Here is a 24,305-nt window from a genome sequence, read left to right as displayed (position 1 = left end):
GTAGCATAGCATGGAGACATGCTCCCCTGGAAACTTCCATGCTGAGTAATGGAAGTTGTGGGCACAAAAAACGGGAAATGGAACCCATGGCACATAACATCTGCTCTGAGACTCCTGGATTAAAGAGGCACATTTTGTGGACGTGTGAAGAAGCTCTAATAGAAATTCTAAAATATCAATTGTTTTTAAAAATTACTTTGTTCTGCACTTCTCCAGTCTGATTGCGATAACTTGTCTTTCAGTTCTGGTGGTTTTATTTGGGGATGCTGGGAGATAGTTAGAAAAGCTCATAAAAATGGCAACAATAGGTCAAAATAGCTCCTTTGATTTTGCTATCATCTTGTGCATGTTGTTAACATATATGTACAGATGCTCCGATAATGTACAAATTACTGGAATATATTTTCAACTTGATGCAAACAATAACTTCCCTGTTTCCACAGTTAAACGTCATGCATGCACCAGTTTAAAAGTATGCCTCTTTGATCAGTTTCACAAAATATACTTTGGTCAAAAGAAATAAATTTTTCTGGGTTCTTACAAATGAACATGTATTTTATTCTCAATACATACCATTTAAGGGACTAGCTATACACAACTCTTTGTGACTTTTTTTTTAGTTGATAATAGGCACTTTCTAAGAAGAGGATTTATGACTCAAAGACTCTGAAATTCAGTCTTTAGTACCCCCCTTTCCTACATGGACCTGCCTGAGCCACAGTAGTCTATTATATCAATTCAGCAAAAGTCCTGCAGTAGAACTGTGTGCAAAAAAGCTTTAGAAAATTGTAACCAGGATAAAATTATAGAAAAGCAGTTATCTGAACTGAGCAACTTGACAACTTCTTAGATTTTTTTCTAACCATGTTTCCTGTGTTATCCCTATAAACATTGTTAAGAAACATGTGTGAACAATTCTGTACCTGTGTTTCACCCTAAGTTACAGATATGCTACAAAAACTTGTCTATCTGTTTACATTCTTTTTTATTTAGATCATTATAGTTAAAATTTTGATGTGATTACTTAAATGTGTTTTGTTTGTTTCTTTGCCAAGAGCCTTTCAACCTCACCTTTGAACAAGTTTTAGAAACACAAATTGAGAACATTCATCACATTTGGAAAACCAGCATCACTAATGTGATTTGCTAAAAGGCCCTTTTACCCTGTGGTGCAGTTTTTCTATAATAATATATACTATATTAATAGTTTCATATTTATGGGGTTGATAAAATCAGCTTATAAGATGGCAGCTATTCTCCAAGACGGAGGGAGTAGGGATTTCCTTACATAAGAGTTAATGATTACTATCTAAGTACAGTGTTAAAAAAGGAGAGGTATAGTTGAGCGAAAATGCAATTCATGCACAAAACTCATAGCAATACGTTCTCAATATCCCACACTGCTATCTGATTTAGGCAACAAAACAGTCATTTAGATGGAGCAAACACTGCCTATTGGGGAAAATAACCTAACACTAAGTTACAGAAAAATATCCTATGAAAAGAGATTATAAAATGGTACCAACAGTCTAAAAGGTTGAAGTCTCCCTTGGCATTAATCTATAATTTTAACTTAACAGAACAGTGAGAAAATGACAGTTCAATATACTCAGCCTGAGATCAAATTTGTCATGGCAACATTGGCAGGTTGGACCCTGATTCTTCAAATATTACATTGCCTTGGTTAACAAAAATCATACTTTTTTTGTATTAGAATAGAGACTATAAATAAATGTAAAGTGTGCATGCAGTCAACTGCATAATATACAGGCATTATCTATGTTTTAAATAATCATCTTCTTTGGCAGGCCAGAATCCAGCTGGACATGCAATATTTACATATCAAAATCCATACTGTGTTCATCATATTGAAAGCAAGTGAAAATATATATATATATGTATATACTGTATATACACACATATGTATATAGATGTATATACTGTTTTTAATATATTAACAAATATATATATATATATTAAAAGTGCATTTCATCTTTGTCAGATTCAGGTGACTCAGGCCTTGAAACACTAAAAATATCCTGACATGGTATTTGGGGAGGTACTTGGAGAGGCATTTGGGATTTGGGAGAAGAGGTCTGGGGCACGCTTTTTTCGGAGAGTATTTTTAAAATTTCTGCCACCTGCTTTTCCAGGGCAGTCATTCTGCAGCTTAGCAGCTGAATGTCCTCTTTGAGTTCATGCTTGACTTCCTGCAGTGTGGTTTGTAAGGCCTGCTCTGGGATGGGATAAAAGGGGTGCTTGGCATCAGCCTGAATCGGGCTGTGCTCCAGCGGACTTCGGGCCTCTCCGGCCTTATCCAGACGAAGGTCACTTTTTGTAATCCCACTGTCACAAGAATCTGTTTTCCGTAATGGGTTTTTAGTAACACTGTTCTCGGAATCGCTGCCCTTGGGGTCCTCTGACAATAGCCCCATCGACTCGGCTTTCGTGACGTTATTCCAGTCTTCCTTTTTCTCCTCGTGCGCCCCCGTGTTATTCTTGAGTCGCAGCCATCCCCTCCCATTTCCGTTCTTCATCCTGATCGGGCTGTTGACCTTGAGGCATTTGGGGTCAGCACCGCCATTGGGCTTGAGTTCCATGGCATCACGGTTGTTTTGCTTGAGGGACTCGCTGGTTTTCACGTAGGCCAGAGATGTCTGGATGGGCGTGATCTGTGACACAGTGACCACGCTGGTGCCCGTGATGGAGGCTCCATTCTGTAAGGAGCGGCTCTCTACCTGGAGCTGGTTCCGCTCGGGGTCGCTCTGGGTGGACCCCTGATTCCGCAGCTCCTTCTGCTGCTTGAACTTCTGGAAGAGCTTTCGGACGGGGTGGTCCACGGGGATGCTGAGGGTGACCTCGTTCTTCTGCCTGAGGCGCTCCTCTTCCTCTTTCTTCACGTCACTGATTTTTCGGAAAATGATCTGTGGAGGGGGAGAGACGTTCAGAACATGATTATAAACATAGATGGACTTACAATTGTGTGATAGGGTGCTGGATAAACTTTGTTTTACCGAGGAAACCCTCGCAGGGTAAGATCACTTCGGAAGGGGAGAAAATACCCCAATGCCATTTAACAGATGCAGTATACTGAAAACTCACCATAGGAGCACTGACTTAGCTCATGTTGTCCCACTCACTTGCATAGGGAAGGGGGAATGTAATGGAAAGACAACTGAAGAGAGGTACTTGCTTTCTAGTTTATGTTCTCGTTTAACAGGAAATATGTAAACACATATGTTAGTATATTATATGTGTGTATGCATATTATGTGTAAGGAAATACAGTAAATTTCCTTGAAATACATCATTATTTTTTGTATGTTTTCCTTTTATATACATATATATTCAATACCATTTTTAATAACATCCTCTGCTTAGGGGTCAAATTATGCGTTCCAGGCTATAAAAGTACCAAAACGTTAAGACAGTTTACTAACATAGCACCAGTGTTGGGTCGGGGAGGGATTACATTTATTTAGGTGGCTGCAGAGGGCAGAACTAGGATCTGTAAGTAAAAATTCCCAAGAGGCAAATACCAGCTGAATATATACTTCATTTCAAACTGCTATCTATTCATTGAATAAACAGGCTTGAAAATTGACGAACTTCACACCACTAAAGTATCCAAACAGAAGTAAGAATGTTGTCCATGTAATACTATCACAAGGTGGGAGATTGGACTCTTCAAATTTCAGTATTCTTTAAAATTGTTTTTTTTACTGTTAGTATTCGTTTTTCTCTTATCATTATTCCAACCTACATACGGGCTCTTCTTACCTTTTGAGATATTATAAACAATTTCAGTGTAAAGTAAGTGTTTCTCCCATTCAGACTTTAACTTGTTGCCTCAGAACTAAGTATTGTTAATAGTTTTCTGTGCATATTTCCAGAAGTTTTTTTATTAAGTTTTTTAATTCCAGTATTGTTAACATACAATGTTCTGTTAGTTTCAAGAGTACAACACAGTGATTCAACACTTCTGTACGTCACCCAGCACCCATCACAAGTGCACTCCTTAATCCCCGTCACCTGTTTCACCCACCCCCCACCCATCTCTCCTCTGGCAAACATCAGTTTGTTCTCTGTAGTTAAGAGGCTGTTTCCTGGTTTCTCTCTCTCTCTTTTTTTCCCCTTTGCTCATTTGTTTTGTTTCTTAAATTCCACATGTGAGTGAAATCATATGGTATTTGTCTTTCTCCAACCAACTTATTTCATTTAGCATTATACTCTCTAGCTCCATCCATGTTGTTGCAAATGGCAGGATATTCTTTGTTATGGCTGAATAATATTTCATTGTATATGTATACCACAATGTCTTTATCCATTCATCTATCAGTAGACACTGGGGTTGCTTCCATAATTTAGCTATTGAAAATAATACTGCATGCAATAAAGAGGGATGCATGTATCCTTTGAATTAGTTTTTTTTCAATTTGGGGGGTAAATTTTAACTATAGAATTAAATACATAATGCATGTGCTGTTAGATAGGTAACCACAAAAAAGTACGCATAAATTTCATTTATAATGTCTTTTGAAAATAATACCAGGAAGAACCTGTAACTCCATCAAGAGAAGTAAAAGTGTTCACCATGTAAGAAATCACCACTCATATTAACAGAGTTAGACGTGAATTTAATGAGTGTGAGATTTTTTGCTCAGTCTCCTTCTGAAGAACAAAATAACTGCAGGTGAGGGCTATAAGGAAAATTCAGAAGGGAGTTATATTAGATACAGTGCTCTCAGAATCAGACAATTTTTTGAGGCTGGCAAAATTACTTACCTCACCACCCTCTCTCATTAACTTACTGGTTAGATTGGAGATATATGTGAAGCCCACGGCATATAAAAGATACTCAAAATATGTTGGTTCTCTCCATTGAAGTCTCATAAAATACTTTCTATTTGAAACCAATTCCATCATCTCTTGAAGATTCAACAGCTTCCAGAGTAACATACAAACATCGATTTATACTAGAAACCAATACTAGTGATGGTCACTTAACAGAAAAGTTAGGGAGATAGCAATTCTCTAAGAGCACACTTTCTAAATTGAGATTGATGCACTAAATACAGCTTATCAAATGGTAATGATTTGTATTTTAAAATAAATATTCTCTAAATTCAATAACTGTCTATGAAGACCAGCATATTTTTCCCTCTCTAGTGGCACATGAAATTGGATCTTTTTTTTTTTAAGATTTTATGTGTTTATTTGACAGAGAGAGAGAGAGCAAGCACAAGCACGGGGAGCAGCTGTGGCAGAGGGAGAAGCAGGCTCCCCACTAAGCAGGGAGCCCGGTGCGGGGTTTGATCCCAAGATCCTGGGATCATGACTTGAGCTGAAGGCAGATGCTTAACTGACTGAGCCACCCAGGCACCCCGAAATTGGATCTTTTTAAATGATGTAATACTAATCTGAAAGTCTGACATCAAAGCTCCAGCAGTTTAATTAGAAGTTTTTCAAAGGGTTAACATGTTTCTCATGCTTCCTAAGTAAACAGCATAACTGAGCCTTCAAGATATTAACACTCTTTGGGATGAGACAGATCCAAACATGGAAACACAGATACCATGTTCCTATTCCATCCCTTCTCATTGAAAAGGTACTCAATTTGGTTTTAGGAACTGACATGAGGGGACAAATGACTGGCCACATCCTCCTTCCCACTCAACTCTGACCTTTTTGTTTGTTTTTTTAAAGGTAGTTCCTTAGCCTTGGAATAGATATAACCTTGGTGCAATGTAGTAACTGAGAGTCGCCTTTACATTTACAATAAAAGGATCTATTTCAAACTCTCAGCAAAGGAAGGCGGGTGAGAGGCATGTAAGAATGTTAGATAAAATGCAGGACATCCATGCAATATTTGGGACATACTTATATGGAAAAATCAGACATTATTTATCTGAATGGGACATATTTATATTTTATTTTATTTTTTTTAAAGATTTTATTTATTTATTTGACAGAGAGAGAGAGAGTGAGAGCAGGAACACAAGCAGGGGGAGTAGGAGAGGGAGAAGCCTGCTTCCTGTAGAGCGGGGAGCCCGATGTGGGGCTCGGTCCCAGGACCCTGGGATCATGACCTGAGCCGAAGGCAGACACTTAATGACTGAGCCACTCAGGCTCCCCAAGGGACATATTTATATTTTAAAACATATTCGTTGTTTACCTGAAATTTAAATTTAACTGCATGTCCTGTATTTTTGTTTGCCAAATTTGGCAACGCTACTGGTATATAATAGACAAAAATATTACTATCTCTGTAGTGCCCATGTGTACTGCTGTGTGAAGCTCACAGTTTTCAGAAATTATAATAAAATATTTGGTGTCCCTGGAACTGAGAATTTGTTGGTATCTTAGGCTAGAGTTTTATGTTTTAAAATTTCAATATAATGGGTAATGATTGTTTACAGTTATTGTGTGCTTAGCAAGTTTAGAATGTTTAATGATTTAAGCCCATGTAAAACATCAATGAATAAGCCTTTTGCAGTTTCCCTGACCACCATCTGGCCCCTCCCCACAAACCAAGAGCAAACAAAGGTGCCTGGACTGCTACTGTTAAGCTGAGAACAGAGACTCCAAATGCCAAACTACCTAGTACAAAGGGAGTCCTGTCACAGAACCAGGCAGCCAGTCTGCATCAGGGGACAAATGAGATAGAACCTGGATTGGCATATTTGGCCACCATGAAGATATAAAAGGAACTGAGAAAGAGAAAGAAGAGAGATTTGGGATATCAAAATCCTCAGTGCTGCACGTGGTTCCTTTCCCCCCATCTCTGCACTCCAGAGGGATAGGAGGTGAGGTGGTACTAGATGTAACCCCTGGAGCTTGACAGGTACTTATGCACATTCAGACAGGCCCTGACTTCTCATCTGGAGTTCGCAGAGCAGCAGGACCCATGCATTTACTCTCCAGAGCCAACAAAGCATGCTAGAAAAAGCGTACACCCTCTTTAGAGGGGAAAGGTCCGCCTCTTTGTGTCTACCCACACTTCTTGTGTGCCTGGGGCGGGGGGCATGGCTAGGATCCCCATGGGCCCAGGAACTACAGAAGGTAGACAATTGTGATTTCAGACCCATAGAAGCCAGATGAGGCAAAGGTACTCCATGGGGTGGGAGAAGTTACTGCATTCTGTGGGACACCTGCTGACAGGGCTCAGACCATTAAATATGCCACACAGTAAATAGTGCCCAGTAGCTGGTGCAGCCGGCTCAAAGGCCAACACTCTGAGGAGTTGTCACAAGCCCTCCAGGTCTCACAGACAAGCCCTGGGTGTGAAGTGGACCCCCTTCCCTTAGTGGCAGGCCCACAGGAAATCATGAGCCCAGTGAAAGTAAAAGCAGGTGCAGAGGGAAAGCTGGGAAGAGAGAGTCATGAGGAAATTTCTTACCCAAGCTACAGAATTTGACCTAGAGCCCAACTGAAAACAATAATACTTGGATTTGATCAACTACTTACCATAACCAGGCTATAGAATGGAAATTATGACTTACTGAAAAATAGATATTAAAAGTTTGCATATAGCAAAGGGTCACTTCCACACATGTATTATCTCATTTAACTATCATAACTACTCTTTGATGTAGGTCCTATTATTCTCATGTTACAGAAGAGCAAAGTGAGGCATGGAGAGTTGATTTGGTTTGCTGCAGGTCACCCAAGGAGTAAGTGGCCAGGATAAATCCAAGAAGTCAGATTGCAAGCAGTCCTAACCATTACACTCTACTGCAGCTCTGTAAGGTAATTTTGACACTTCTTCCTGGGCCCCCCAAAGATGTGGATAGTTGAGTGGGTAAAGTAGGGAGTGATACAGCAGTTTCACATCCAACAGATAACCCTTCACAGAACATTTGCCATGGAGAACCATCCCTGAAAGCAGTGACCTGAAGAAAGGACCACAGCTCTGTGCTTGCTAGGGAGGGTATTAGGAGAGACAGCTTCTAAGCTCTCCTCATTCTCAAAGGCAAATTCAGTAGGCTGGCTTCACTCTATTTCCCTTTAAAATACATGCTGCCATTTTGTAGCTTCCTGTTCTCTTCCAGGCAGCTCTTGTGTTTTCTTCTAACTTGCTTCTACTTAAATATATTACCTTTACCAAAAGCAGGGGGCAGGGCAGGTCAAAAGGTGTAATTTTCCCCAGACTCTAATACCATTCTTGATCCCACTACTACGTAGATTCATTTATTTATGGGGGCAGAGATTTTGTCTCTTTTGTTATGTGTTGTATCTCTTACAACAGCGTTACATTGAAAGTCCTCCAATAAGTAATGTTATTCATTAATTCAGTAACCTCTCATACATTCAGCAAAGTATGTTTGTGATAGGTCTATGAATAGAAAATACTACCAACAGGAAGATTTTCTACTTTTTAGAAATTGTTTTTCACTCACTAAACAATGAATCAATGCTATCTATATTATTGTAATTGATCATTAATGTCTACTCTTATTTCCTCATTTGGAGGCAAACACTACATCATCTACCTCCTGGCATCCTAGCACCTAGCCCACGGCTGGGCACAAGTAGATAGTTAACAAATGCTGGCTGAATAAAATCACATTCAACCTTTGACCCACAAATCAATCATTAAAATACTTGAATGAGAACCTATCTCCGATTTCCATTGTAAGGATGCAATAACATCCATTAAGAACTTATTTTCCAGTTGGTGACACACTTTCTTAATGCAAGGCAATAGGCACTGAAATTAAAAACAAAGAAATGAAAAATGAAGAGATGATTTTATCATGTTTACAAGGTTTAAAGACTAATTACCTACTGAGGTACCACCACCAGTTGAACCATGTCTTATATGTAAAGTATGATAGCTTTTTGTTCTGTCTTAAGTTATAAAAAATGCATTATAGACCAAGAAAATAAAACAGCAGGGGTGCCTAATGGAAGTAACTCACTACATTAAATGTAATAGGCCCTCTCTATAAGTTCTCATTGTTTTAAAGATAACTTTATGACCCTTGACTCCAAATTTAAATAACAATGTATCTTTATTACTAAGGAGACTAAATTTCATCATAAAAATAGCATGGTAATTATTCTACATTACCATTACAAGCATGAGCATTCTCAAACATATTCTGCTGAATCCTTCCTTTTAAGAAGTGCTTTTTACCTTTAACTTTTTAATTATGCATATAATAAAATGGTTCAACTTAATAACAGAATGGAAAGATGGATAAATTTTATTTAGGTAAGCCCTTTAAAAAGATGGTTTTATTTAGATTGTAAAAACTAGCCTTTGGCAATTGAAAGATCTGCAAACAATAAGCATTTTCGTAATTCAGCTGATTCCTATATGGGCAATGTGTCATACAGAAAAGAAAATATTTCCTGCTAAATAAACACATAAGTTATATAGATTAATTTTAACCAATTATTACACAGAAATCTCTCTCTGACAAATAAATAAATAAAATCTTTAAAAAATTAGTTGTATTTCTATATTTTTCTCTAGAAAAAAAAATTTTTAATTCCCCCAAAGAAATCATTTTAGAAAATGTGAAAGGATCTGAGTGTTCATAGAACACATGAATTAAACAATGTAAAAGAAAACACGTATATCCATGATTCTCAACATGGTATTAAATCAGCTTTTAAAAATCTAATATTTGGGGTTTTTTCTCAGTATTAATAACCTAAAACTCTTGCACTTGATGTACTCTGTGTCTTATCTTTTGCAAATCAAATTGCGGATGAACACCACAAAAATTAAGGACAAAATCAAAAAAAGAAAAATCATGAGTCAGGCTGTGACTGCAGCCACACGTTTATTGGTAGAATGGCCAATACCTGTACTGTTTCTATCAGCAAAGAGGTTTATTTCATTTAATCTTTTCTTCTCCGTGCTTCATTATGTTCTGTGGAGTCCATGCTGGAAGGTTTAATTTATTTAAATGATAAAAGCTTCTTAAGCTTAACAGGGAGCATGGCCAACTGAGCTTTCCATTTCGAAAGTAGGACATTTGATCATAAAAGTGATATCAAAATTGAATAATTTGAATGTGTACTGAACTTTGAAATCCAATAAAGGCAAGGAAAAAAAGGGCTAGAATCATTTGTTTAATGACATGGATTTAGTGTTATATAATTTGAAGGAAGACAGAGGAGTTTCCCCTCAAATGGCCCATCACTTTCCAGATCTGTGAATCTAGGGAATTGACTAGGAATTTATAGCCGTAAGTGATCAGGCAGAAGCTCCGGTTCATCTGACTCTTATGGGATCTAGTTGGTTTTGTTCTTTGGTTCTTTTTACTGTTTCTATAAACTTAGTCACTAATTCTACCTCTAGATCTTTCAATCCATTCCAAGCTAAAACTAACACAACAAAGCAGTATTTATTAAACACCATCATGTACCTAACAGAGGCTATAAGCTCATCTTAATGAAGGCCACAGTGATGGGGCTGGGGCAGATGGTCATTCAGTAAATTTAGATGTGTGAAGGAAGGGTAACAATGACACATCACACTCTATTTTGAAATATGGCTGCCTTGCTTTACTTCAGCCACTCATAAGTCTGTAAGCTCTTCAAGGACAAGGAATGTGTTCCAGATCCACTTCAGCCTCTTAGGTCCTAAATAAATCTTGAGGAATTAACTAATTAACTGATAAGTGTAAAAAGAAGGGAGAAGGAGGTGAGTTGAGAGAAAAAAGGGAAGAAGGGAGGGAGGAGGATGGGAGAAAAGGAGTATCTTTTGATTTTGTTAATGTGTCAGGTAATGCCTAGTATGGATAAGTGTGGTTAGTAAGATGCAAATGCAAAACATCTTCGAATTACTAAACTATTCCTGAATTTACTAATGAAATCTTCTAGGCCCCATTTTTCCTTACCATACAAAAGGGTGTTATATGCAACTAATGAATCATTGAACACTACATCGAAAACTAATGATGTAGTTTTTGATGTATGTTGGCTAACTGAACATAATAAATAAAAGCAAATTTTTAAAAAGATCATTAATCTCAATTTTCCATGCTATCATAAATTTGAAAATGTATTTTTAATAAATAACAAAACATATATTATGAACCCCATTACTAGTGTTAGCATAACTCTGAAATAGTTGCTCAGTATTTATGTTTCTATTACTAAAGGTTTTTTTGTTTAAGAAAAATAATGAACGAAGGAAGATAAAGTCTTCAAACCACGTAAATGGCTATTCCAGGGTAAAGTTGGCAAGATTAGATTCATTGTTTCAGATATGTAATCCACAAATTGCCCTCCCTGCCTCAATTTCTAGTCTCGCTTCCCCTCATTCCATTTTTTGCTATTGTGTATCAAATATCATAGTTTCCCAGGCAAAAAAAAAAAAAAAAAGTAAAGCCCTTTAATAAGAGAGCTAGCCTACTGTGGCTCAGTTCAGCCTGCCTCTCCAACCTGGTTTCCTTCACTCCTCATTTGATCTCCACGTACCTGACACACTCAATCACTTTGAGATCCAGAATCTATCTGTGATATTGCAAATAGTGTTCTCTCACTTTCCCTTCACGTGCTGGGGAACTCCTACTTAGCCTTTAATACTCAGCTCAGCTGTGCTCTCCTTTATGAGGCACGACCCAAAACAACATAAAAATTCGGAGCCTCTAACATTATCCTTAATGGTAAAATACTGAAAGCTCTCTCCCTAAAATAGGGAAAGAGGTAAGTATGCACCATCTTGCCACTTCTATTCAACATTGCAGTTGAAGGTTCCAGCCAGGAAAATTGTCAGGAAAATGAAATAAAAGACATCCAGAATGAAAAAGAATTAAAACTATCTCCATTCAGAGATGACACGGTCATGTATATAGAAATTCCTGAGAAATACACACACACACACACACACAGAGCTATTATACCTAATAAAGGAGTTCAGAAGGATGCATGACACAAAATCAATACAAAATTAGTTGTATTTCGGGTGCCTGGGTGGCTCAGTCAGTTAAGCACCTGCCTTCAGCTCAGGTCATGATCCCAGGGTCCTGGGATGGAGCCCCACATCGGGCTCCTTGCTCAGCAGGAACCTGCTTCTCCCTCTGCCTGCTGCTCCCCCTGCTTGTGCTCTCTCTCTCTCGCTCTCTGACAAATAAATAAATAAAATTTAAAAAATTAGTTGTATTTCTATACACTAGCTAGGACCCATTGAAAATGAAACTAAGAAAACAATTTCATTGACAATAGCATCAAAGAGAATAAAATACTTAGGGAAAAATTAACAAAAGTGCAGGATTTACATGCAAAAGTTAAAAAGCATTGTTGAAGTAAATTAAAGACTTAAATAAATAGAAAGACATTTCGTGTGTATGGGTTGGAAGACCTAATATTGTTAACATGACAATATTCCTGAAATTGACCTGCAGATTCAATTCAATTCCTATCAAAATTCTAATAGCCAATGTTTCAGAAATCGACAAGCTGACCCTAAAATGTGGATGGAAATGCAAGGGACCCAGAATAGCCAAAACAATACCAAAAAAAATAAGAATGTAATTGGAGGACTCATACTTCCCAGTTTTAAAACTCATTACGAAGCTACCATAATCAGGACAGTGAGGTATGCCATAAGAACAGACTTATATATCAATGCAACAGAAGTAAGTGTCCAAAACTAAACCCATGCGTCTATGCTCAACTGTTTTTTGACAAGGATATCAAGGCATTCAATGAGGAAAGATTTATCTTTTCAATAAATGGTGCTGGATCAACTGCACATTCAAAAACATAAAATGAATATGGATACCAGCCTCACGCCATATACAAACTTTAATTCAAAATGAATCAAAGACCTAAATGTAAGAACTAAAGCTATAAAATTCTTAGGAGACAAAGGCATAAATTTGGGTGGCCTTGAATTAAGGAAGGGTTTCTTAGACACCTAAATCTTAAGCCACCAAAAATAATTAAATAGACAAACTGGACTTCATCAAAATTCAAAACTCTTTTGCCTCAAAGGACACTATCAAGAAAGTAAAATGACAACCCACAAAATGGGAGAAAGTATTTGCAAATCATATATTTGATACAGGTCTAATATCTAGAATACAGAAAGAACTATTATGACTCAACAATTAAGAGACAAAAGAAAAACAAATTAAAAAATAATCAAAGGATTTGAGTGGACATTTCTTCAAAGAAGATATACAAATGGCTAATAGGCACATGAAAAGATATTCAACATCATTAGTCATTAGGGAAATGCAAAATCAAATGAGATATACTTCATATCCTCTAGGATGGCTATAATCAAAAAATAATGTGTTATCAATAACAGAAAATAACAAGCGTTGGGAGGAGGTAGAGAAACTGGACCCCCCCATACATTGCTGGAAGGAATATAAAATGGTACAGCCTCTGTGGCAAACAGCTTGGCAGTTTCTCAAAAAGTTAAACATAGAGTAACAATATGACCCAGCAATCCCAATCCTAGGTAGATATCCAAGAAAAAAGAAAACATAGAGTCACACAAACACAGTGTTCATAGCAGCATTATCCATGATAGCCAAAAAGTAGAAACAACCCAAATATCTAGTACTGGTGAATCAACAAACAAAATGTGGTCTATATGGATACAAAGGAATATTACTGAGCCAGAAAAAGGAACAGAGTACTGCTACATGCTACAGAATGGACGAACCTTGAAAACATACTAAGTGAAAGAAGCCTGACACAAAAAGTCACAGAGGTTTGATTTCACTTACATGAAATGTCCAGAAGAGGCAAATTTAGTCAGAGGATATTATCTATGGCCAGGGGGGAAAATGAGAAATGGGGAATGACTACTAATGGGTATGCAGTTTCTTTCTGGGGCGATGAGAAGGTCCTGAAATTAGATAGTGGGTGATGGTTGCACAACTTTGTGAACAGACTGAAAAGTACTAAATTGTACACTTTATGGTGAATTGTATGGTGTGTGAACTGTCACAATTAAAAGGATGCAGGGCTCCTTGTTCAAAATTATTAAGAATTTCCAGATAACAACAGCAGAGCATTAAACCAAGAACAGGGCCCTTCTAAGTGCAAAGCTCTGTATGGCGCAGGTTGAGCATCTGGGAAGCTTGCTCCACTAGGAGGCTTTCACTGACTGCCCCAGGAAGAACTTGGTCCATCTTACTCTATAACCTAACAGCACTTGCTTTGTCACACTTATTGATGATGGCATGCGGCAGCAAACAAGATCTTCATTCACATTATGTCAAACACCCACTATGCTCCAGGCTGTGTTTTGGAATTAGGTATACGTCAGTGAACAAAACAAAACTCCTTAAATATTCTAGAAAATGTCAGGTGGTGATGTGGGCTACAAAGAAAAATAAAGAGCTGTTGGGTCTCTTTGAGGAAGGGAATATGTGAGCCGAGGTAGTGATGAAATGAAGAAGCAGACCATGCAGATAGCCATGGGGAGAGGTGGAACCCTGAAGTGAGAGAGAGTACTTTGCAGGGCCAAGGAGCAGTAAGGAGGACAAAGGGGGGGCAGCACTTGCTAATGCGGGAGGCCAGGGACTTGAATCTGAGGGAAGTCATGGGAGAGGATGCACATGATCTCACTTCCACTTTGAAATGATCGCTCAGCTTGCTGTGGGGAAAATAAACTGGGAAGTGGGGAGGAGAGAAGGATGGTACCAATTAGAAGGCTCTTGGACTCATCCAGGTGAGATGTCAGGATGACTTAGAATCAGGAGGTAGAAATGGATGTAGTGAGATGGTCAGATTCTGGATTTATTTTGTCAGTAAAACTGATAGTTTTGCAGATAAGTGATGAACAATTTGAGAGAAAAAGAGAAATTCTTTTAAAAGCCTCTCTTTAGTCTAAGCCCAAGGATAAATGATAATGCCATCTTCTGAGATGGTGAAGCCTGGAAAGGAGTGGCCCATAAACTAGAAAGGCAAGTTATCCACCTGCCCCACCACCCCCCAGCCACACACACACACACACACACACAAATATGCTTGCACACATACACACGTGCACAATAGACAAGGGCAGAGCAGAAACAGGCTGACTAAACACTCCCATTAAAAGGGGGCAGGGAAAATGGCTCAAAGACTCCCCAGTCACTGGTCTACAGCAGCGATGGAGTGTGCCAGGCAGGACCTGGAAGGCCCGTCTGCCCCAGCAGTGCAGTAAATTCCTTTATTAGTCTCTCAGCCTGCTGTATGGGACAAGCTATGTGAGATAAGCTTTCCCATCCAGTGTTCTCTGTGGCTCCCAACTCCATCTTCTTGGAGGTGGTTCTTTGTCCCTATTCTATAGTCACACCTGAGATAGGGATTGGAGAGTTTGTCCTATTTCAGGATTGAAGAACTTCCTTAGCTATTTCCTTCCTGAAAATTTGGGGGCCTAAGGTGTGGTTTCAGGCTCACATAGTAAAAGGATTTTTTTAAGACCAAGCTTGTGGTTTCTTTGGCAATCTACCTCTTCCAAAAATTTAATAAGTTTCTGACCTGTTTACAGTCAATGCCATGTGCTGCAATCTCATAAAAAGTTCTTACTTATGTATAACTCTCAAGCCTGATTTAATGCTTTGCTTTCTTGGCCCTGTGTCTCTCTCTCTCTCTCTCCCCCGACTCTGACTCCCCCCTCCCCCCCACCATAATGGCTGCTACATTGAAAGCATCAGGCTTTGTGAGAGGTCACACCCATTATCTGATCTTTGCTACGAAATTGAGTCTTAATGGACTTTTTTGTATGACTTTTGAATCTTATTTCTACTTCTTCCCATTCTTGATTCATTTCCTTTGCTTATAGGCCAGCCAACCTTTGTCTGGGATCATCTCTTTCTTCTCAAATCTTACTAAAAGTAACCAGTCATAGCCCCCACTCACTACTAATGTTGTTTTCCAACCTCTTCCAAAAGAGCTACAACATTGAAAGGCAATCACAAGTAGCAACTTTACCAAATGTTTTGTCACTGATAAATATTTGTCTTCATCTTTCAAAGTCTCAAATGTCAATTTCCTTACCTATTTCCACTCTTGCTGTGTCAATGCCACATAGTTTGAAATAAGCAGAGGCAGAACCCCACAACTGGTATCAATTTAAACTAATGTCCAAGTAGCATTGCAACTACCATCTATTTGTTAGCATTTGAAAATTCAGAATACTCAGAAGAATAAAACTGTTTTATTTCTAAGTTCTCACCACAGAATTTTTAGCACACTCAAGTTCAAAGGAACAAAATTGATAAAGAAAAACCATCATCATTATGCTTTGCTGGGAATGTAAGAACGCAACCCTCAGTGTTGCCTGAGTCTATTTTTAAGACTTTATTTATCTATTTGAGCGAGCACAAGCAGCGAGGAGGGGCAGGAGGAGAGGTAGAAGCAGACTCCCTGCTGGATAGGAGCGGGACATGGGGCTTGATCCCAGGACCCTGAGATCGTGACCTGACGTGATAGGAGCAGGACATGAGGCTTGATCCCAAGACCCTGAGATCGTGACCCTGAGATCGTGGCGTTTAACCAACCTTGCCACCCAGGCACCCCTGTATTGCCTGAGTCTTAAATGAACCATCAGACCACACTGTCTTTGAGAATATAGTTATTCTGGTCACAGAAGCAATTGTTTCCACATGTTTTCATTTTGGAATCTTTGCAATAAAAATACCAGGATTAGAAGAATTGTACTAAGTATTTTTCATGGATTATATGCTTATTTAATTTTCACAATAATCCATTTTTTAAAAGATTTTATTTATTTATTTGACAAAGAGAGAGAGAGACAGCGAGAGAGGGAACACAAGCAGGGGGAGTGGGAGAGGGAGAAGCAGGCTTCCCGCTGAGCAGGGAGCCCTATGCGGGGCTCGATCCCAGGACCCTAGGATCATGACCTGAGCCGAAGGCAGACACTTAACGACTGAGCCACCCAGGTGCCCTACAATAATCCATTTTAAAGATGAAAAAACTGAGGCTTAGAGAGATTTAAAGACCTTCTCAAGTCTACATAGCTAATGAGTGCAGGGTTTCCAACCCAGGTCTAGTGAACTCAAAGAGTAGGCTACACTGACTTGAGAATTCCTAATGTAAATTTAAGAGAGATGCAAAGGGTCTAAAGGATCAAGGCCTGGGGAGAAAGCAATCATATCATAAAGGAGGTTGAATCACTTTCATGATGGCGGACGACCAAAGGCACGATTCTGTGTTGGCAGTTGAACACACAGAGGGGGATGTATACATACGAATATGGAATGAGAGTCTTCAGTATGTAAGTAGAAAATAACATTATTTAACATTTGGCAAATGCAATACATTTTACAATGCACTTCAGCTTACGTTACCTAATTTCTTCCCAAAACTTTACTAATCAAGCAGGGCAATTATTATTATCCCTATTCAACAGATGAGGGTCAGAGAAGTTATGGGACTCGCCTAAGCTCACTTAGCTAGTAAATATCCAACCTGGGACTGAAATCTATTTCCTAATGCCAACTCCAGTGTTCCCTCCATTATTACGTGCTGACCTTCCAATGCTGTGTATGATTTTGTTTATAGTTTATAATGCACTCTCAACTCTATTACCCTACTAGATCTCACTTGATACTCTTCCTTCGTCCCCAGGAACACATCTAATATGTGCCTTTAGCTTTTGCCTTGTAAGATAATTGCTGTGCCTCTGAGGGAACAATTCCTGAGGTAGGGCAGTTAGTTGCAACATCTTCAAAGATATTTGTTCATAATGAAAGAAAATTTCTAGAGCTTTTGCTTAGGAAAACCAATTCTAGTACATTTATTTAAGTATGTGTTCATTTTTGCATTTGATTTCTAAAACAACAATGCAGCTTTTACTTAATATCACACACATAAATTCTTCACTGTTGGGAAATACAGACTAAGTAGGTAAATAGTTTTCTCTATTGGAGCATTATCTTCTAGAAATATTTAGAAATGTGTATCTAGTCTAGATGATATATTAGTTTCAATCTTCTACAGTTATAATCAAATTTACTTGAAATGTAATAATTCATCAGTATTTCTTAATTTGGGGTAATCTGAAAGCTGAAACTCAGAGGAGCCAAAAGGATTAGGCGCTTGGATGTATAGCCAGCCATTGACAGTTGGACCCAGAAATCACTTTTCCTGGTTTCTAAGTCCATTCTCCATTTTCTCTATGGAGCATCTCTTGATCAGAATTGTGTGGCAAGAAAAAAATTTTAAAACATCTCTCAAGAGTCAGGAGGCAAGGTTTAGATACTGTCTCTGACAGTGACTACCTGTATAAACTTGGCCAAGCCACTTAGCCCTTCTAGACATCAGGCGTACTTAAAGATCTATTTAAGGTAAATGGTTCTCTATTTTACTAGAATGATACAGGCATTCCACGTAAAGTAAACACCAACTGCTTATGTTGAATCTAATGAATGGTGTACGTATAGCATGTGTTCACCTAGATGAACTAAGAATATAGTCTCTGAGTATTTGTTGATTGCAAAATAACCAAATTCTGGTGTAGAAATCTCTCCTCTTTATTCACCACTTAGATTTTTCAACTTTCCATACAAGCAAAATTAGACATGCAAGTGACTTTGTCCTGCATCTTTGGACCATCTCTATTTTTTCCAATTGTTACAAATCATTAAGAACAGACAACTCTGATAGAAAAATTAGCATTTTACAAAAAAATTTATATAAATGCCATTAAATGTATGTAATAGTGCTCATTTTAATTAGACATCAAGGGAGTGCAATTTAAAATCATAATGTATTACCCTACCCTTACATACTCACCAGAATGGCTAAAAAGAAAAAGAAAAGAACAAGTGTTAATGAGAATGTAGCAAAATTGAATCCTCATAAACTGCTGGTGGGTGTACAAATTCATACAAACATTTGGAAAACAGTTTGATGACTATCTACTAAAGCTAAAGATAAACATACTCTAGACTCGGGAATTTTACTCCCTCCAAAAATACTGTACAAATGTATATAAAAGACATGTATAAGGATGTTGGTAGCCACACCAATCATAATGGCCCCAACTGGAAACCCAAATGTATATCAAGAGCAGAACGGATAAGCTGAAATATTCACTGGAAGAGGAAAATCTGTATCCTAAGATGGCCCACTGAGCCAGCAGGGGAGTCCCAGTCCCTGCCCCAGGGCTCTCCTGGGTTCTTCTCCCTGCTCAGCGCATGCCAAAAGTACCAAGTATGCGGAAGTAGGAGTGTATAAATTACCCCCTTTTGCTTGTGCTCATGGCTCAGACCTTCGGAGATCATTCTCCTCTGAGCCTGCTGGTGTTAAATAAACCTCCTATCCTCCAAGATCTCTGAGTGCCACTTGGTTCTTCCATCGGGCAATCCAGTCCAGGTTCCGTAACACACTAAGAAACTCTACAATGAATGTTAATGAACCCCAACTACAGACAACATGAATGACTCCTACAAAATAACAGTGAGTGAAAAGAAGCCAGATACAAATGAGTACATACTGTATCATTCCATTTATATAACTCTAAAAATAAAAAAATTAAAAAAAGAGGGATGCCTGGCTGACTCCATTAGGAGAGCATGCAACTCTTGATCTCGGGTTCATGAGTATGAGCCCCACATTGGGTATAGAGCTCACTATAAATCAATCAATCAATCAATCAATCAATCCCCCCAAAGAGGTAAAACTAATCTAAAGTGTTGAAAGTCAGAACAGTAGTTAAATCTTGGGAGGGGGAGTGTCATGAATGCAATGGAGCAGGGGATGGGCTTCTGACATGTTCCTCAGGCTAGGTGCTGGTTACATGGATTTGTTCACTTTGTAAAAATCCATCAAGCGGTAATCTAATGGTTTATACACATTTCTATAAATGAGTTATATTTCAATTAACATTTTATTTACATAATAAACAAGAGCCTGTCCCATCCCCAAGGATTCTCAGTGTGGTAGGAGTAGACCCTCTCATTAGCATGTTACACAATGCAGTGGGACAATTTGGTCTATTATAATTCATCAAAGATTTTTGGGAGCCCTTATTATGTGCAGGACATGCTTGTAAGTGTAAAGGATATAATGATGAATAAAATAAGCTTATTGATTACAGTTCCATAAAGAACAAGGGTACATAAACAGGTAATTTCAACACAATATGTAAATGCAGAAGCAGAGGAATGCGCACAATGAGAAAAAGACTAAGACCTCTTTAATTAACCTCCACTTAATCAACATGACTAGTTTGACCATCACTTTCCATTCTGTAAAACACACTAATTGATGCCCACAGCACACCAGATGCTCTAGACTGGTCAACCTGTAAACTTCTACATCCATCAGTTGAACTGTATGTTCATTAATAGTCAGTTATATATATATGTTTATCAGAGAGTCTCTTGTTCCACTTAAAGAAACCAAAATTGAAAATCTCAGAGGCTCTATTATGTTTGGTGTACATAACAAAGATTAATAATGCTTCAAAACACTGATAATTGAATGTATATTTTTAAGGTTTTTTTAATTAAGAAAAACTTTTTTTTAATTGTTATGTTAGTCACCATAGAGTACATCACTAGTTTTTGATGTAGTGTTCCATGATTCATTATTTGTGTATAACACCCAGTGCTCATTGCAATATGTGCCCTCCTTAATACCCATCACCAGGCTAACCCATCCCTCCACCCCCTCCCCTCTGAAACCCTCAGTTTGTTTCCCAAGTCCATAGTCTCTCATGGTTCATCACCCCCTCTGATATCCTCCCCTTCACTTTTCCCTTCCTTCTCCTAGTGTCCTCCATGCTATTCCTTATGTTCCACATATAAGTGAAACCGTATGATAATTGTCTTTCTGTGCTTGACTTATTGCACTTAGCAAAATCCCCTCCAGTTCCATTCATGTCGTGCAAATGGTGGGTATTCATCCTTGCATATATTTTTCAAGGTTTTAAGTTAAAACACCTACCAAAAGTTTTTACTGAACTACTAATTACTAAGCTACATACAATGCTTTGGTAAGAGTATAAGCTCTAGTGCCTTATTCACTGGGCTCAAATTGTGGTCCTATCTATATTCATTAGCTATGTGATTCTAGACAAGTTATTGAACCCCTTTGTGCCTCATTTACTTCATTTGTAAAGGAGGATAGTAATAGTACTTTCCTTATATGGTCATTTTTGGGAATAAATACATTGCTGTACCTAAAGAACTCTGAAGAATGCTGAGCCTATCATATGGATTTTCTTGATCAGTGTTAGCTATTAATATCTTATCACATCAGATAAGAAAGCTGTAGTTCTAGAAGGTGTAGGACAAATAGGATGAATCTTGAGAGGAAGAAGTGACTAATGTTAGTCTGTTGCATGAAGCCACAAACATTGCCTAGTGTGGGGATTTGGGAAAACGTCACAGGACTGAGCAGGATCTTAAATCATGAGTAGGAATTCACCAAAGAAATAAAGCCTGGAAGGAACTGTGAGCAGAGACACACAGCTGGTAGAGAAGTGCAGAAGACTAAGATCATGGTGCATTTAAAGAACCTTGAATTGTTCTATATTCTTGGAGTCAAAGGTCCCTGGGACTAAGAGATAGAAAGTTAATCTAGAAGGGTAATTTTTAATTTACTTTTAAAATTTCTGTTCTTCCTCAAAAGACTGAGTTCCATGACAGTAGTCACCATTTCTACTTTTTCCCTAATAAGTATCATCTATTGAATTGAAGTCGAAGAGTAAGTTACAGTGATCTGCATTTTACATGCAAACCAGGTCTCTGTTTTATTCTTTTCAGACTCTGCAAGAATACCAGTTATTCTAAGCATTTACATTTATAGTTCGAAATGAAAATATACTTTTTGGACTTAATGGATTGTATGCAAGGACAAGAAATGTGCATAAAGTATTATTGTCTGATCCTTATTTTACTAAAGCCAAAATAAAATAGCTGCTAAAGTATAGTAATTTAATTTCAAGCACTGCCTTAGAATTAGTGATTCCTGTAGAAGCATCCTACCTCCTTTAACTGTTATAGGAAAAATGGTGCAAGAGAGGCAAAATCAATAACTTTACAGCAGCAACGTCCACCATGGATCAATTCGTGCAATCAGTGGCACAGTAATCAATTTACATGACACATCCCAGCTCCTTATTTTCCTTTTGTTATTCTTCACTATATGGAAAGAAATCTCTCCAAATTGTTATTTCTTGTTTAATATTAACAGAATCAAGAAACCTGTTTCCACACCTACTCAAGAACAGCAATATAGGAGTGTTTATTTGTTAAATGAATCTGAGAACCTAATAGACTCACAGAAATCTTCAGTTTTGTTGGGAGGACATTATGTACGATTAAAATTTGTCTTTACCGGTAAGTAGACTTCATCCCCCACACAAGGACACAAATGTCAAAATCTGGTAGAGTAAAGCTGCAAAGGCGCAATTCCAATTGGGTGATATTGAACTATGTTCCAAACAATCAGTATAGATTTGGGGGGGTGGGTAGTAGCTATAGCATGTGACACTCTTTTCTAACAATACCATTTTTCCATTGACTTTATTTGTAAAAAATAAAATGTTTAGAACTTTGAAAATATAATTGACCATTTAAAAAAACACTGATCAGAGCACCTGGGTGGTTCAGTCAGTTAAGCATCTGCCTTCAGCTCAGGTCATGATCCCAGGGTCCTGGCATCGAGCCCTGCATCGGGCTCCCTGCTCAGGGGGGAGTCTGCTTCTCCCTCTGCCCCTCCCCCTGCTTGTACTTGCGCTTTCTCTCTGAAATAAATAAATAAGATCTTAAAAAAAAAACACTAATCATATTGGTGGGGAAAAAAACAAAAGAAACGAAGCAATAATGTCATTGTAATAATTCAATTTGTTCTCTTCCTTTTGAGACATAATATTAATTTGTTAGTTATAAGCTATGAGGATTTAGCAAACAGGTGGTTTCTACATGGAATGTAAGTATATAAATGTGGTACAGTTTTTTACTAAAATTTAAACCTCGACTATTTATCTGCCTTATGTGACACTTGCTTTAACTTTCAGAAAAAATGTGTTGTACTGAGCATAAAAATGCTAATTGTACTTGTAGGAATTTTATCTAAATTTTATGAAATAATTCTAAGAGTGCCACCATTATTATGGGTTAAGTATGTTGCAAATATACTTTTTAAAAAAAAAAGAGCACCCAAAAGAAAGGGAGGAAAATAAAATGATCTCAGTTGTATAAGATGGATTTTGAGGGGTGAGCATCAATGGTCTCATTTCCAATGAGTATGACCTGCTACCGAGCTAATCTGATAAAGCCATGATCCTGAATCATCCCTTCAACTGGCCTTCTTGAGTTACACAGTCAGGCTGCTGTGCATCCATAACTGAATGAGAAAATCCATCAATCAGTACATGATAGCTCGGGATCTCCAACATCAACTGGGCTTTCAGTGGACATTTCTTGTTTTGGTCAATCCTGCCCGCCCTGCCCCTGTCCCAGGGACAGATTCAGAGAAATAGAACTCTCCTCACAATCCACCCACATCCCACCCTCCCACTCTCAGCAGATGATCATGCCTTCTTTATCAGGAAAATTAAGACAAAGTGATCAGCTCTGTCAATTTCTTGACTTTCCCTTTTGGTCCCCTCATCACCTACAGATTCAAAACAACTGTGCTTCTGCTTCTCCTTCTTTCCAGTCTGAGAAGATGAAATGTTCTTCCTTCTGTTTAAAGCCAACTCTTTCACCTTGACTCTATCTGTCACCTGAATCCTTCAGGACTTTTCTCCCTCAATTATCCTTATATTCTCCAATAGTTTTAACTTTTTTTCTACTGAGTTTTTACCTCGGCTTTTAGCTCATCTCTACCATACTGGTGCAGTATGGAAAAAACTTTGCAAAACTCAACCCCTTTCTTTTACTTTGCAGCCACTTTAACTAATATTGTATCTTCTTACTGCTCTACTCAAACTAATTTTGTACTGCACCTACCCTATTAACCCCTCTAGACCCACTCCCACCCTTCTCTACCTACCCTGGATGCTGGCCTATGACTACATCAATGGGCTTACTTGCTGCCTTGCTTCCAGTTGGGTTTGGCCAATGAGCAGCACTAGAAGGAGCTATAACAGAGGAAGGAAAGTGAGGAATCAGAGTCTTCTTATTCGAGCTCCTTGAGGTGTCGACATGGGCTGGTTCAATTCTGACTTAATTCCAGGTCACACAGCTCCTGTCAGGCAGCCTTCTTCATACCGTCTCTCTCTTTCTCTCTCTCTCCCCTTTGCCTCCTTACCCTCTTCTCTCTCCTTCATCTTATCTCTTTTGGCCAATGGATGGTAACAGTGTGCTATAACTAGCCCATGGGTAGCACTATTCCTTATATGAAGAAACCATAACAGTT

The 24,305-nt window shown here is 38.3% G+C and overlaps 1 protein-coding gene across 1 annotated transcript in view; it reads right to left on the bottom strand.

The window, feature by feature from the left end:
* Positions 1 to 1,976: 1,976 nt before the first annotated feature.
* Positions 1,977 to 24,305, bottom strand: part of KCNH5 (potassium voltage-gated channel subfamily H member 5) — a 294,759-nt gene continuing 272,430 nt past the window's right edge. Inside the window, exon 11 of the mRNA XM_034992617.1 lies at positions 1,977 to 2,924. Within this exon, the coding sequence (XP_034848508.1) occupies positions 1,977 to 2,924 (948 nt within the window). The remainder of the gene's footprint in view (positions 2,925 to 24,305) is intronic.

The sequence above is a fragment of the Mirounga leonina genome, unplaced genomic scaffold (genome assembly GCF_011800145.1).
Source record: "Mirounga leonina isolate KUSES-001 unplaced genomic scaffold, KU_Mleo_1.0 Mir_82, whole genome shotgun sequence".
Lineage (NCBI taxonomy): Eukaryota > Metazoa > Chordata > Mammalia > Carnivora > Phocidae > Mirounga > Mirounga leonina.
The sequence above is the reverse complement of the archived record's forward strand: the minus strand, read 5'-3'. Positions and strand labels throughout refer to the sequence as shown.